Source organism: Taudactylus pleione, unplaced genomic scaffold, assembly GCF_031769625.1.
Source record: "Taudactylus pleione unplaced genomic scaffold, aTauple2 ptg000375l, whole genome shotgun sequence".
NCBI classification, from domain to species: Eukaryota; Metazoa; Chordata; class Amphibia; order Anura; family Myobatrachidae; genus Taudactylus; species Taudactylus pleione.
Genome location: NW_028284776.1, coordinates 1,747,630 through 1,760,563, shown reverse-complemented (window position 1 = coordinate 1,760,563; position 12,934 = coordinate 1,747,630). Strand labels below are relative to the sequence as shown.

At 43.0% G+C, this 12,934-nt stretch overlaps 1 protein-coding gene across 2 annotated transcripts in view; it reads left to right on the top strand.

Annotated features, from left to right (window-relative positions):
- The first annotated feature begins 5,172 nt into the window (after positions 1-5,172).
- RAB41 (RAB41, member RAS oncogene family) overlaps positions 5,173-12,934 on the top strand; it is a 65,743-nt gene continuing 57,981 nt past the window's right edge. For both annotated transcript variants that reach the window (XM_088445006.1, XM_088445004.1), the window contains exon 1: positions 5,173-5,343. In XM_088445006.1, coding sequence (XP_088301132.1) covers positions 5,268-5,343 — 76 coding nt within the window. In that variant the 5' untranslated portion in view covers positions 5,173-5,267. The remainder of the gene's footprint in view (positions 5,344-12,934) is intronic.

Sequence of the window (12,934 nt, the reverse complement as noted above, 5' to 3'; positions counted from 1 at the left end):
GGACACACTGGTAGTTAGTGTCCGCCTCCTTCCCTTTGCCGTCCACTCCGTAACCACTCTGTGATTAGCGGCTACCTCTCAGGTCTAACAATCAGACACTGGGCCACCAGGGGAGACAAGGGCTCTCAAGGACGTTGAAAAAGACAGCTGGTCTCTCAATGGAAATTAAAACAGCATAAAATGCGTTTCTCCACCTCTGTGCATGCTGAGTTTACAAACCACAGAGCGGTGGCTATAAAGAAAAGGGGAGAAATACCTGAAAACGACATAACCCATTAGCCCCGTTGAATCAGGAAGACGTGGTAAATCATTTTTACACATATTTTTCATGGCCATGATTTTTTAAATATGTACGCATTAATTCAAATATGAACATTGAGAAGTCATCCTTCTGACTGTGGAAACACAAATAGTTGAAGGTTTAAAATCTAAACTGTCTTCAAGTTGTGCTGCTAATTAACAGTGAGAACAGAGAAACAAATGTGACATATCACTTTGAAACAATGTTTCAATTCAAGCATTATGATATGTAACTTTTAAAACACAACAGTGTTTAATACCTAGAGGCAACAGCCTAATAGGGGGTTTTCTTTTTTTTTTTTGTCTGAATAGATTCACTGTGGCAGTAAAAATTTAGATATTTAATTTTGTTGTCATCACAACATAGATATTGTTACACAAATTTTAATATTGTACATTTTTGGTTTATTAACCATGGTTATACATATGTGTTGAAGAGCTGGTAGATCTTATTTAAAGAAGGTATTAATAAATTATTACTTTTATATTTTGAAACTGTGTGTTAGCACTCTCCAATCTTTTATTTTTGTAGTGCATTTTATGGGGACTGACTAATCCCCCTTTATGTGAGAGCAGCAGATACTCTAGTTTTTAATCTACTATTGGCGCTATTACTTACACTCTATTTTCTATTGTTATTAATTTATACTCTGCAGAAGTTGATCCTCTCCAGATGGAATGGGTTGCCCCACCGGATTCTGGAAGAATTTACCACCGAGTATGGCATATTTTCTTTAAATGGTGTTGACCTAGAAGCTATGATCCTCAGGTTTTTAGGATATTCAGGATTTGGGCTTTCCTACAATCAGGCATAGATCACGGTCTTCGCCTTGCTTCACTGAAGGTGCAGGTTTCCACCCTCTCAGTGTGGTTTCAGCGTAGGATTGCTACTCTTCCTGATGTCCACACTTTTATGCAAGGTGTACTTCGCATACAGCCTCCCTTTGTTCCACCTGTGGCTCCTTGGGACTTGGCTGTGGTCCTTAGGGCTGTCCAAGGACCGCCATTTGAACCACTGGGCTCAGTGGATTCAAAATGGCTCCAGCTAAGACTGTGTTTCTTCTGGCTATTGCCTCGGCCAGAAGAGTGTCAGATTTGGGGGCTCTTTCATGTCGCCCACCCATTCCTTTTTCATAGGGACAGGGCGGTGCTGTGCACTCGCCCTGGGTTCCTACCTAAGGTGGTATCTAGTTTCCACATCAATAAGAAAATTATAGTACGACCTTTAATTACCCAGACCTATCTGCTGGTGAGGCCTCCTTGGATGTGGTATGGGCTCTTAGGATTTATGTTGACTGTACCAGTTCATTTAGGAAATCGGACTCTATGGTTTCCATAAGAAGGGTTGACCTGCCACTAAGCAAACCTTGGCAGGATTGATTCACAAGGTAATTTCTGAGGCTTACATTCATGAGCGCCTGTCTGTACCATCCTCTCTTAAAGATCACTCTACTCGGTCTGTGGGTCCTTCATGGGCAGCTCACCTTGGTGCCTCTGCAGTTCAGCTGTGCAAGGCAGCCATGTGGTCTTCTGTCTGAATCAGGTCTAAGTCTTGTTTTATTACTTGTTCCCAATTGCAAAGTGCATCAGAATATGCTGTCAAACTACAATTAAACAAATGTATAGGCAATGTAGAATTCACTATCACTTGTGGTATTTATATCATGTTAGTAGACTTTTGCAGCAAACGGCTTAGACCATCGCAAAAATAATCAGGCTTATAATACCCCATTCAGATATAAAATCCAGGCTTCAACCCAGCTCGGACCCAGGACACTAAGCACGGTTGAAGCCGGGATACACCTTTCATTCAAAGGTGACGACCTGAGTTATTTCCGGGTTGTCACGCTTCACACCGGATCCGGGTCTTTCAGTGACCTGGGTCTTCCGGTATTCAGTGGGCGCTTGGAGATGATGACAGCTCCAAGTGCTACTGTCCCCAGTCAATCGATTTATTTTAGGCATGACCCGAGTCGGTCGCACCTTTCAGACTTGAGCCGGGTCGTCGTTCCGGGTTGCAAGTCCTGGGAAAAAACGATGGTTTTGCAATATTGCTAAGTATTACGGATGTGTATAAGGTAAGGTAGACGTCCTTATATTGTGCTGCGACGGCATAGCAATCGCAGAGGATTAGCATATCATCGCAGTGAGACTGTGCGTAATCGCTATTGCATTCGCAGTTGCGATCCGTAATGAATCAGGCCGATGGTTTCAAGCCGTGTCACAGCTGCTCAAAACCCTTTCACACTGCACGGTGGACCCAGGTAGTCCCCTTTCACACTGCATCCATGTCTGTCCTGCAAACCCCTTTTACACTGGCCAAATAACCCGGGTTATTGCCGCGTCAACCCGGGTCGCGACTCAGTGTAAACAGGTCCCTGGAAAATAACTGGGGTCCATTGACCTGGCAATCCAACCCAATCCGGGTAAAGAGTAGGGTTGAACTCGGGAAAGAACCTGTTTACAGCATAGGAACAGTCAGCTCACCAGCTCTTGGAGATGATGTCATCTCCAAGTGCCAGCAGAAAAGTTAATACCGCACCTGCGTGCAGTGTGAACTGCAGCTGTGTGCAGTGTAAATGGCTCCTCATACTCAGAAATTGCTAACCTCGCCACGTGCAGCAAGTACACAAGCTGCATAAGCCGTTGCAGTGGCTAATTTATGCATGCCCATACGCTGTACACAACAATCGCCCACCTGCGTACACTATCACAATAGCGATCCATGCTGAATCAGGCCCATTGTTTGAAAAATTACAGGAGCTGTTTGGTTGGTACTTTATCTCTCTCCAAGCTTTGATACATCTCCTCCTAAGGCCCGTTCTCAATTTGAGGCGAAAAGCCGAAATCGGCGAAAAAGTTTTGCCGATGACGTCATTTCGCCAGGCGGAAAAATATCTCCGTATTCAATTTGAAGGACTTTCCGCCTAGGCGGAAAGTCAATGCAATGTAATAGCGGAAAAGTTTCGCCTATGAATAGCAGGCGGAAAAAAGTGCAGAATTGGGGTATAGGGGTGCAATCCTGCGGGAACCCCCGTGCAGCCTTCAGACAGTCCCCCAAAGGTAAACTGTGTAAAAAAAAAAACTTAAGGACACCCCAAAAAATCACTTTGAATTTGGGAGTGAAAAAAAAAATGTTGGGGGACAAAGTTCAAAACTAGCGAACTAGACTCCAGGGGGGTCCCCAAGTATGCCCCAAGTGGTTTTTTCATTGCAGGTGCTTGCGGAAGCTGTATTTTTCACGATTTTTTAAACAAGTTTATCAACTTTTAAATATGCTGGCCCCCATTTTCAAGTACCCCAAATTTGCTGGGATAAATTATTTTCTGCAAAACAAACTCCTGAATACTATTCTTCACCACTTATACAAAAACGCTATTTAGCAGCTATTGAGCATGTTTAAAAATACCAAATACCTTCAGCAAGCCAAATCGGGGGTAACCATAGCTAACCCCCATGTCAGAGCATCTTTTGGGGTGGTGTCAGGCTGATTTCCCCAAATCTGACAGGACTCTCCGCTGGTTTAAGTTTCGCCGGGTCCCGTTTTCGCGTACTTTCAAATTGAATACGGGGCTACACAGGCACACACGCGATACCTTTCCACCTGCAAAACACGCGATGGAGGCGAAAAGTCAGAAAGGGCAGAAAAGTATCACGGGTCCACTCAAATTGAATACGGCTCTAAGAGGGGAATTCAATTAGAGGCGAAAAGCCATATTCGCCTGTTTTTTTTGTGAAAAATTCACCTAAAAAAAAATTCGCCAAATTCAATTCCAGGACAATTTCGAATAAGTGGAAACAATTGTCCAAAAATGATTCTCCAATCAATAGCTGGTGAAAAGAAATGCAAAATCTTTATTTTGGGGTGCAAACGTGGGGAAACAACTCAGACCCCTTGGGACAGCCCTCCAAAGGACAAATACGCAAGAAAAACAGAAACTAAAACCCAAGAACACCCCTAAAAAGACATGTCATTTTTGGGGTGAAAATTTTAAAAGTGGGGGGATAAACATTAAAAGTAGCGAAAAAGACTTTTTGAGGGTCCACAAGTATGGGTCAGGTGTTTTTGGGATGCAGGTGCATGCAGCAGGTGGATTTTTCACGTTTTTTAAAAGTTCACTTTAGAGACATAAAAACATGCTTGCACCCATTTTCAAGCACCCCAAATTTGACAGGACTACTTATTTTCACCAAAAAATATAGCTTTATGCCATTCTTCACCACTTTTACAAAGACGCTAATAGCAAGCAATTTACACAACTTAAGTACGCAAAATAGTTTTATTAGGGCTATTAGTACACTTCTATATTGATTCCCTATGTTAGAGCCGTTTCCCCAATTCTTTCAGTACTTTTCACCTGTTCCGCATTTGCCTATTTCCGTTTTCGCCTGTTTTGCAATGAATTAGGCGAAAAGCGGGGACAAGCACGGAGTAAATTCTCCTCTGAAACAGGCGAATAAAGCGAACAGTCGGACAGGCGAAAACTTCGCCTCTAATTGAATATGGCTCTAAATGTCTAACATTGCAGCAAATTACCTCACAAATGAGTAGAATAAGTTGCACTGTACAGATTGTCGCTTATAGGGAAAATAAAATGATATTCTCAGAAGAATTCCTGGGACTTCCCACGGAAATGAAGAAAACTATCTGTGAAAATAATATAATAATTTGAATGCTTGCCAGATTTGAACAATATCTAAGAGACTCTTCTCTCCGAGATTACCTAATGCTCATGCTTCAACAAAACGCCCAACCTCCCTCAATACCACAGTAGACGCCAGTACGTCGTTTTTCCCCTGGGTATAGCAACATGGCGGCCTGAACGCAAGGCGCGATCACAGTGCGAGAGCGCGCACGGCCCCTCCCTCCCACGCACAAGGGAACGGAGCGCGCTCGAACTCGTCTGCGTGCCCGCGCTTCGGTATTGCTCGGTTCTGCTCCAGCCTGGTGATTCGGCGCCATCATCATGAGCTCGGCAGGCGGTGGAGAGTTCGGCAACCCCTTGCGGAAGTTCAAGCTGGTCTTCCTGGGAGAGCAAAGCGGTCAGAGCCTGGGAGAGGGATGGTCTTATTGTTTATGTGCAGCCAATAATAATCCCCAATAGTTACATATGTGTTTATTATCATATATATATATATACAATACATCATACATACGGGAGTGGTTCTATAGACAGGCAGGAGAGGCTCATGCTACTGACAGCCGTGCAGGGTACATAAGAACGGTATGGGCCGTGCAGAATATGTATGTATGAAAGCTATGGGCCGTGCAGTATCCTGGCACAAGGATGGGCGTCTTCATATACCTTTGTGCTACAGTGTATAGGATGCATGTCACTGTGATCTCTGTTTATCATATGAGAGGTTGTTAATGTTCCCTACATCACGAGATGGCTATACATGCCACTAATGCAGCAGTAATGTGTATATGAAATATATTATTGGTGTTCATGAAAGTGTCATTTTTGCATCAAAATTGTCATAGTGGATGATCTCTATTTGTGTCTAACGTCATAGCTTATAATAGCTTGCTTCATTTATTTTCACAAAGCTTTTTGGATACCAACTGTTAACTAGTCTTAATGGAAAATTGCTAACTTACCCATTGGCCAGAGACTAGCTTTGTACACACAGCTGTTGATAAGGGCCTGTCTGTGTTCTGTCTACAGAACTGTTTGTAGCCTATACCAACATGTTTGAAATACCTTCAATTATTGTTGGGCAATATTGTTGCTGTTTTGTGTGAGTTGGACACTAGGTCCTTCCACCCTTAGAGAGGAGGGTTGGGTATGATATCCTGGCTGTCGGGATGCCGCTAGTCAGAATACCGACAGCTGCATCCCGACAGGCAGAATCCCGACATCCATTTGAGTGAATGGTAAGTATTTTTGTAACCCCTACCCTAACCTCCCCCTCTAGTGCCTAAACCTAACCTCCCCCTCCCATCACCCTAATCCTAACCCTCCCTCCCCAGTGCCTAACCCTGCTAGGTAACGCTACCCTCCCCTTCACCCCAATACTTACCTTCGGGATGCCAGTGGTAGGGATACTGGTGTCCTGACCTGTTGGGATGTCGACGTCGGTATTAGGACCATCGGCAACTTCATTTTAGTTAGAGCCTGACAGGCTAGGATTTATATTTATGATTTGGTTTGACTTTTTTTTTTTTTTTTTTCCCCCTCTCCAACACGGTATATATTCAGCATGAAGGGAAGGCTGGTCACATAAAACTGGCATATGAGTTAAAACTTGGTCCATTAATGTAATCTCAATCATGTCTCTTTAAAATGGGACCACATGGTGCTCAGCTTATTTGGTTAAAACTTTTTAAGTTGGCTCATCAAATCCCTGTTTTGCCAGTGTTTACCCCTAGCTGGATACCTATCGGGGCATTATTGTACTGTGAACATGCACTAATGGGAGGTTCTGTAGCCCTGTCCTGGTGTTGCCATGTGTTCAGCTGAATGGCCCTTCAGCTTGCAAATTTGTTTAAATAAAAAAATAGTGAATAGATCACAATGGTGAGTGTCTTAAAAACAATTTAAGTATCTTTGGACTGATCATGAACTTATTGGGGGAGATTCAATTGTTCTCAACTGCGGCTGTGAATACTACGCACACTGCAGAGCAATTCAATTGTTGCTTCGTTCGGGTGTGAATGCCACTGGTGGACACATTTCTGCTTGCACCCTCCTGAGGTTGTGAGCATAAATCTTCAATGTCCTGGTTTTGGGCGACCAAACTGCTATTTGGACACTCTAGCCAGGACTTTTAGATGGGTTTAGCTATTTTACATGGCTAAACCCGGTCCATTTGGGTGCGACACGCGCGAAAATAACAAAAACAATACAATATCTCCCCCCTGATCTTCCGCCACTTTAGAGGGGTGAACGGGCGCGATAAAACAGTTTAATCGCCCCCGTTATGTTTTTGGTCAACTTAGTGGAATAGTTGGTGTTTTGAACAATGCTGTATAGCATTTATTTAGAGGTCTTATTATTTTAGTGTCTTTTCTTTTTGTTTGTTATCTTTCCAATCTTCCAGTAGATATCCCCCAAGGTTTCTTATAAGATTTGCTGAGGTTAAAGTTGGCTACTGAATTTTAAAAGAGCCTATGTTTCTATTGAGTTTTGAACACGTCATTCCCAGTCTGGGTAAATTCATCGTAACCTTTTACTAGATTTGAAAAATGAAAAAATCTGGAATAGGTGAAGCGGATGACTTAATTGGTAAATTACTATTTGCTTGTGGTCTCTCCTGAACCACTGTGATATTCATCTCGCTTGTCCAGTGTAAATAAGCAGCAGAGCACTTTGGATAACTTTATTTTCCAGAAGACAGTTGACTAATTTCTCTTGTATATATGTTTTATAATACAGATAACTTTGTTTCTTTTAAGATCTATACTGTATTTCAGGGGTAGGCAACTCCCAGCTTATGTGAAACTACACATCCCAGCATGCCCTGGCACAGTTTTGCCATTCGTGTATAAAATGAAAGCAACACAAGGCATGCTAGCAACCTATTCCCCACTTTCGATATGGAAGAAGTGCAATAAGGTACATCGTGACCAGTAACATTGCTAGTTTTTCTTCGCCTCCCATATAGGTGCGCAGGAAAAGTAGCATTGTTGCAGTTACTGGATATATGCACAGATTAGTATCGCCATGATGCTCAACGGCACAGTCCGTTAAATTGCCCCCAAACTATATCCGCATATGACGCATACACATTACTGCACACCAAGCAATGCTGTACATTTTCCATACAGCAGGCCAAATGCGGAGTGTATCTTGTGTGTTTGTGAACCGCACATTCTCTAGTGTATGCAAGTATAGGTAATGCGGAAACGTACGCATTTCAATTGCATTGCTACACTTATAGCTGACGATGCATAACTGTAATGTATCAAGGCATTCTCACGTAGGCAAGTTTTAGGGGCATATTCAATGCCGTGACAAGCCATTTTCGGCGAAAAGTGTTTCGCCTGTGACGTCATTTCGCCAGGCGAAAACTTATCCCCGTATTCAATACCAAAGACTTCGCCGGTGTGGAAAGTCAATGCATCGGACTAGTCGAAAAAGATTTGCCTATGAAACTAGGTGGAAAAAAGTGCAGAATTGGGGTGCAAAATTGCGGGAACCACCCTGCACCCTTGGGACAGCCCCCCAAAGGTAAACTGTCAAAAACAGTTAAAAAAAAAAAAAAAACCTTAACACCCCAAAAAAGTACTGTACTTTAATTTTGGGTGCGAAAAAGTACAAAGTTGGGGGACAAACTTAAAACTTGAGAAATAGACTCCAGAGGGTCACCCTAGTATGCCCCAGGTGTTTTTAAGATTGCAGGTGGATTTTGTAAGTTTTTTTTAAAACTTCACATTAGTAATTTTAAAATATGCTTGCACCCATTTTCATGTACCCCAAATTTGCTTGGGCTAGTTATTTTCTCCAAAAAAACCTGCTAAATGTTATTCTTCACCACTTGTGCAAACATGCTAATTAGAAGCTATTGAGACCATTTAAGTACCCCAAATACCTTCAGGGCTATTCAGGGGCATCTATAGTGTTCCCCAATGTTAGTGCAACTTTTGGGGGTTGTCAGGCTAATTTCCCCAAATCTGAGAGCACTTTTCACTTGTTTGAGTTTCGCCGTGTCTCGTCTTTGCGTCCTTTGGAATTGAATAGGGCGAAAAGCAGCCACGTGCACGCAAAGTCTTTTCTCCAAAAACACGCAATTTAAGCGGACAGTCCGGCAGGCGAAACTTAGCCTACTTTTCGCGGGTAATTGAATATGCCCCTTAGTCAGGGTGCGTCAATGATGCAACCACCATGTGTAGCTAGCATGAGCTGTATGTGCCATGCCATTTAGTTTACAAATGTTTTGATTTGTGCCACAGGTATGCAGCAAATGTCTTTCAGTATATGCCTTTTTTACATACTGTCTGGGAATAAGCCCATAAATGCCTAATTGGATTAGATCTGGTAACTGGCCATGACATACGGATAATGCTGGCCACACACATGGCGATCTGCACACGATCAGCCGATGTGTACGATTTCCCTTGAAACTCTCCCCGGCAGCTCTGCACACGATCTCCACACGATCTGCACACAATTTGGTGTCCAATCTTCAAACGATCTCTCCTGCATCCAGACTTTCACAGTGCATCGCCTCCTAGATTGTCAGATCTGCCCTACTGCACGGCAGATCCGATGATGCGATGTGCGACCAGCGGGGACGCGCATCTTGGTCGTGAGTGGAGACTCACGATTTACTCAGGATTTGGCCATATTTTACACGATCTGTCGTTCCAATGTGTTGGAATCGGTCAGATCGTGTAAAATATCGCTATGTTTGTGGCCAGCTTAACTTCCGTTTCGTGCACATTGAACTATCACACCATCACATGCATTTTGTATGGCTACATTGTCATTCTGAAAGGCACAACCTTCTGTCTAAAAAGAGGATTACACGGAACACCAAGAGGTCAATCCTATTAGCCGCGATGATCTCGCATAGGGCTACAAGCAAAATTCCGCAAATTCGGGCTCAGAGCGGGCCGCGAAGGGTGCGAGGTGACGGTCCGTTGCCGCCATTTTAACGCCGTTGCAACAGCAACTCGCACCCCACGTGGCTAATTGGATTCACCCCCATTCAATTGTTTTAGTGAGCCGGATCTTCCGTCTAAAGTGACGGGACTCTATTCAATTGATGCCGATTATCTCGCACGTAGAGGTCAGGTTTAGCCGCGATCGCGAAAAGTGCCGTTTGGGCGCCCAAACGGGTCACTTTTCGCCCATTCCAGCTCAAACCCCCCTGGTGGTGCGAGCTGAAATGGTGCGCCGGCAGCTGATCGCGCCTGACAGGAGCAACAATTGAATAACTCTGTCGGGCATGAAGTGGGGGGGGTAGAAACAATTGAATACCGCCCCAAGCTGGGATGTTATTTGCTTAATGAATGCATTAACCACTGCTATTTGGAAGCTCTTGCTTCCTATAGGCATGATTCCCCTCTAATTTATACTCCTTTAACACAAAAAACCCGGCTTCATTCCGGGACACTGACCACAGAGTTTTCACGTGTCGGAGCTGAGTTTTACCCCTTTTACACTGGTGGCTGGAACCAGGTTATTCCCAGGTCTAGCCATTCTCATCAGGTCTTCCAGCGTTATAGTGACGCTTGGAGATGATGTAATCTCTAAGCCAGGGGTTCCAAACCATGGTCCTCAAGGCACACTAACAGTCTAGGTTTTAAGGATAGCCCCACTTGAGCACAGGTATCTTAAGTACAGCAGTTATTTTGATTTAACCGTCTGTGCTTAAGCTTGGATATCACTAAAACCTGGTCTGTTAGTGTGCCTTGAGGACCGAAGTTGGGAAGCACTGCTCTAAGCACTACTAAAGGCAAACAATCTGTTTGTTTCAGGCAAGACCTGGGTCGCGCTGTTTCCACTGCACAGTTACCCGGGTCTTTCAATTGCCCCGGGTCATATTTCAGGGACCCTTTTTCACTGAGCTGCGACCCGGGTAGACCTGGCAATAACCCAGGTTATTGTGGCAGTGGAAAAGGGGTATTATACATCAGTATTTAACAGGAACATACTAGTGCTTGTATACATGAGTCTGAATACCAGCATACAAAGCAACGATAATGGTATTGTGAATTATGCATACTTACTTACACTGTAAAGATGGCATACACTGTCAGATAAAATGTTTGTCAGACCAACAGACATTTTATCTGACAAGCTGAAACCTATCAGATATCATGGCCATACACTGAGAGATATTTCAGAGTGTATAAGGCCGCGATATCTGTGTTCTTCCCCTAGGGAGGAAACATTTCCCTTTCCTCACCTCTGAAGGAACAGGGGAAAAGTCAGGCAGTCGGCTGCTGCAGCAGCCAACCATTTACCAGAACTATCGGACACACTGGACGATTTTACATGCCAACAGACTAATAATTAATGATTGGTCGTGGCAATACACTGTTCAGCTTATTGGCTGGTAGGACCATAAACTGGATAGTGTATGATCAGCATAACCTAAACTGAGAGAACAATATGGTATTGTGTAGCTGTCCATAAATAGAATTTACCTGCTGAACAGTGCAGTTTTTGCCACGTTGAATATAAAAAGATGAAATCAAACACTTCTCCTGTCCTGTATGTGTTATGCCATTCATATGTGCAAAGTAAGACTGCATATGAGAATTAAATTGGGGTATAAACAGGGTAAGTATTCATTGCTGCAGATTATTAAAGAAGGTTATGAAGAATTCACTACAGTAAGTATATTAGAGTACATTTTATAAATTGGCTATTGTTTTTGAAGTTAAAATGAACTCATTTAGCATTAATATTTTGGCAATACTGTATTCGAGGATAGATTTAGTGCCACTATCTACCTGGGAATTAAGTTTCTCCTTGCAGACTCTTTTTTTTTCTCTGAGCTACACGTTTGTTCACGCAACCATGCTGAAAATTGTACTGTGTGAGGTTTTAACAGGATGGTGTTAGCTGGAGACCAGTAAGTAGCTGCAGTCACTGAATCAGAAGTCCTTAATTCATGTATCTCTGCTGTATGCGCTACTTCCTCTTTTCTATCTCAGTGAATGTATGCCCCGCCACTGTGCACTTTCTGGTCTAGTCAAGAAGTTAGAGATGTGTCCTGAACACTAGCCTCAAGCCGAGATGTCTGGTGCGAGTAAGCCGCCAGGTCCTGTGCGGCAAGTGTTTTTTTTCTTCCGAGATTGCTTAGTATACAGATTCACTCACACAGATACACCAATGTCGCATATCAAATTAAACAGTGTGGTTAGTTGCATTAGTTTGCGACTAAGGGCCGGATTCAATTAACCATGGGCTTATGCAATGGCTGGAGCTATTCAGTTGTAACCAGCTGCAGGGTGCACTTAACGTGGATTTCTGTTTGATCAGATCCGCGGTAAGTACCCTTATTGTGGTTGTCACGGACGCATTAACCCATAGTTACAGGCACTTATCCCAGAATCTATAGGCTAACGTTAGCTGTGGATTTACTTTGTAATGTAAAGGCCTTATAATTTAATAGCTCTGGGCGTAAAAGTCCAAGGTTACTAGCACTTTTCCTCGCGCTGTAAGTTTTGTGATTAATTGAATCTGGCTGTAAGATTCATTTGGGTCATTCCATGAGCTATAGGACCCATGAAAATTAAATTGTATCACAGAAGATGCCAAGACATTTTCAACTTCATTTCTTTCTACTGATGAACTTAATGTAACTGTTACAGTGACTTCAGATATTGTAGCTAACATTGGTGACTGGTTCTATGTAGAATATGATGGAAAGTTACCCAGCTGAGATCGAGGACATCAGAGATGGTGAATACTTAGTGAGCAGAATGGAACAATCTGGCAGCAATTGGAAATGACCATAATCACCAGATTAAATATTTTATACAGTTTGTTAGTCAGGAAGATAAACAGACCTATATTGATTAATTAACGTAGAATCTACAGGTTAGAGTAATTTGTTTTAGAGCCCGACTGGGGACAAAAATGTAATGTGAGTCACATTTATATGTAACCTGAGTCACATGTCAAAATTGATTTTAAGTATAGTTTGGTTAACATTCAGATTTTTGTTTGCGACA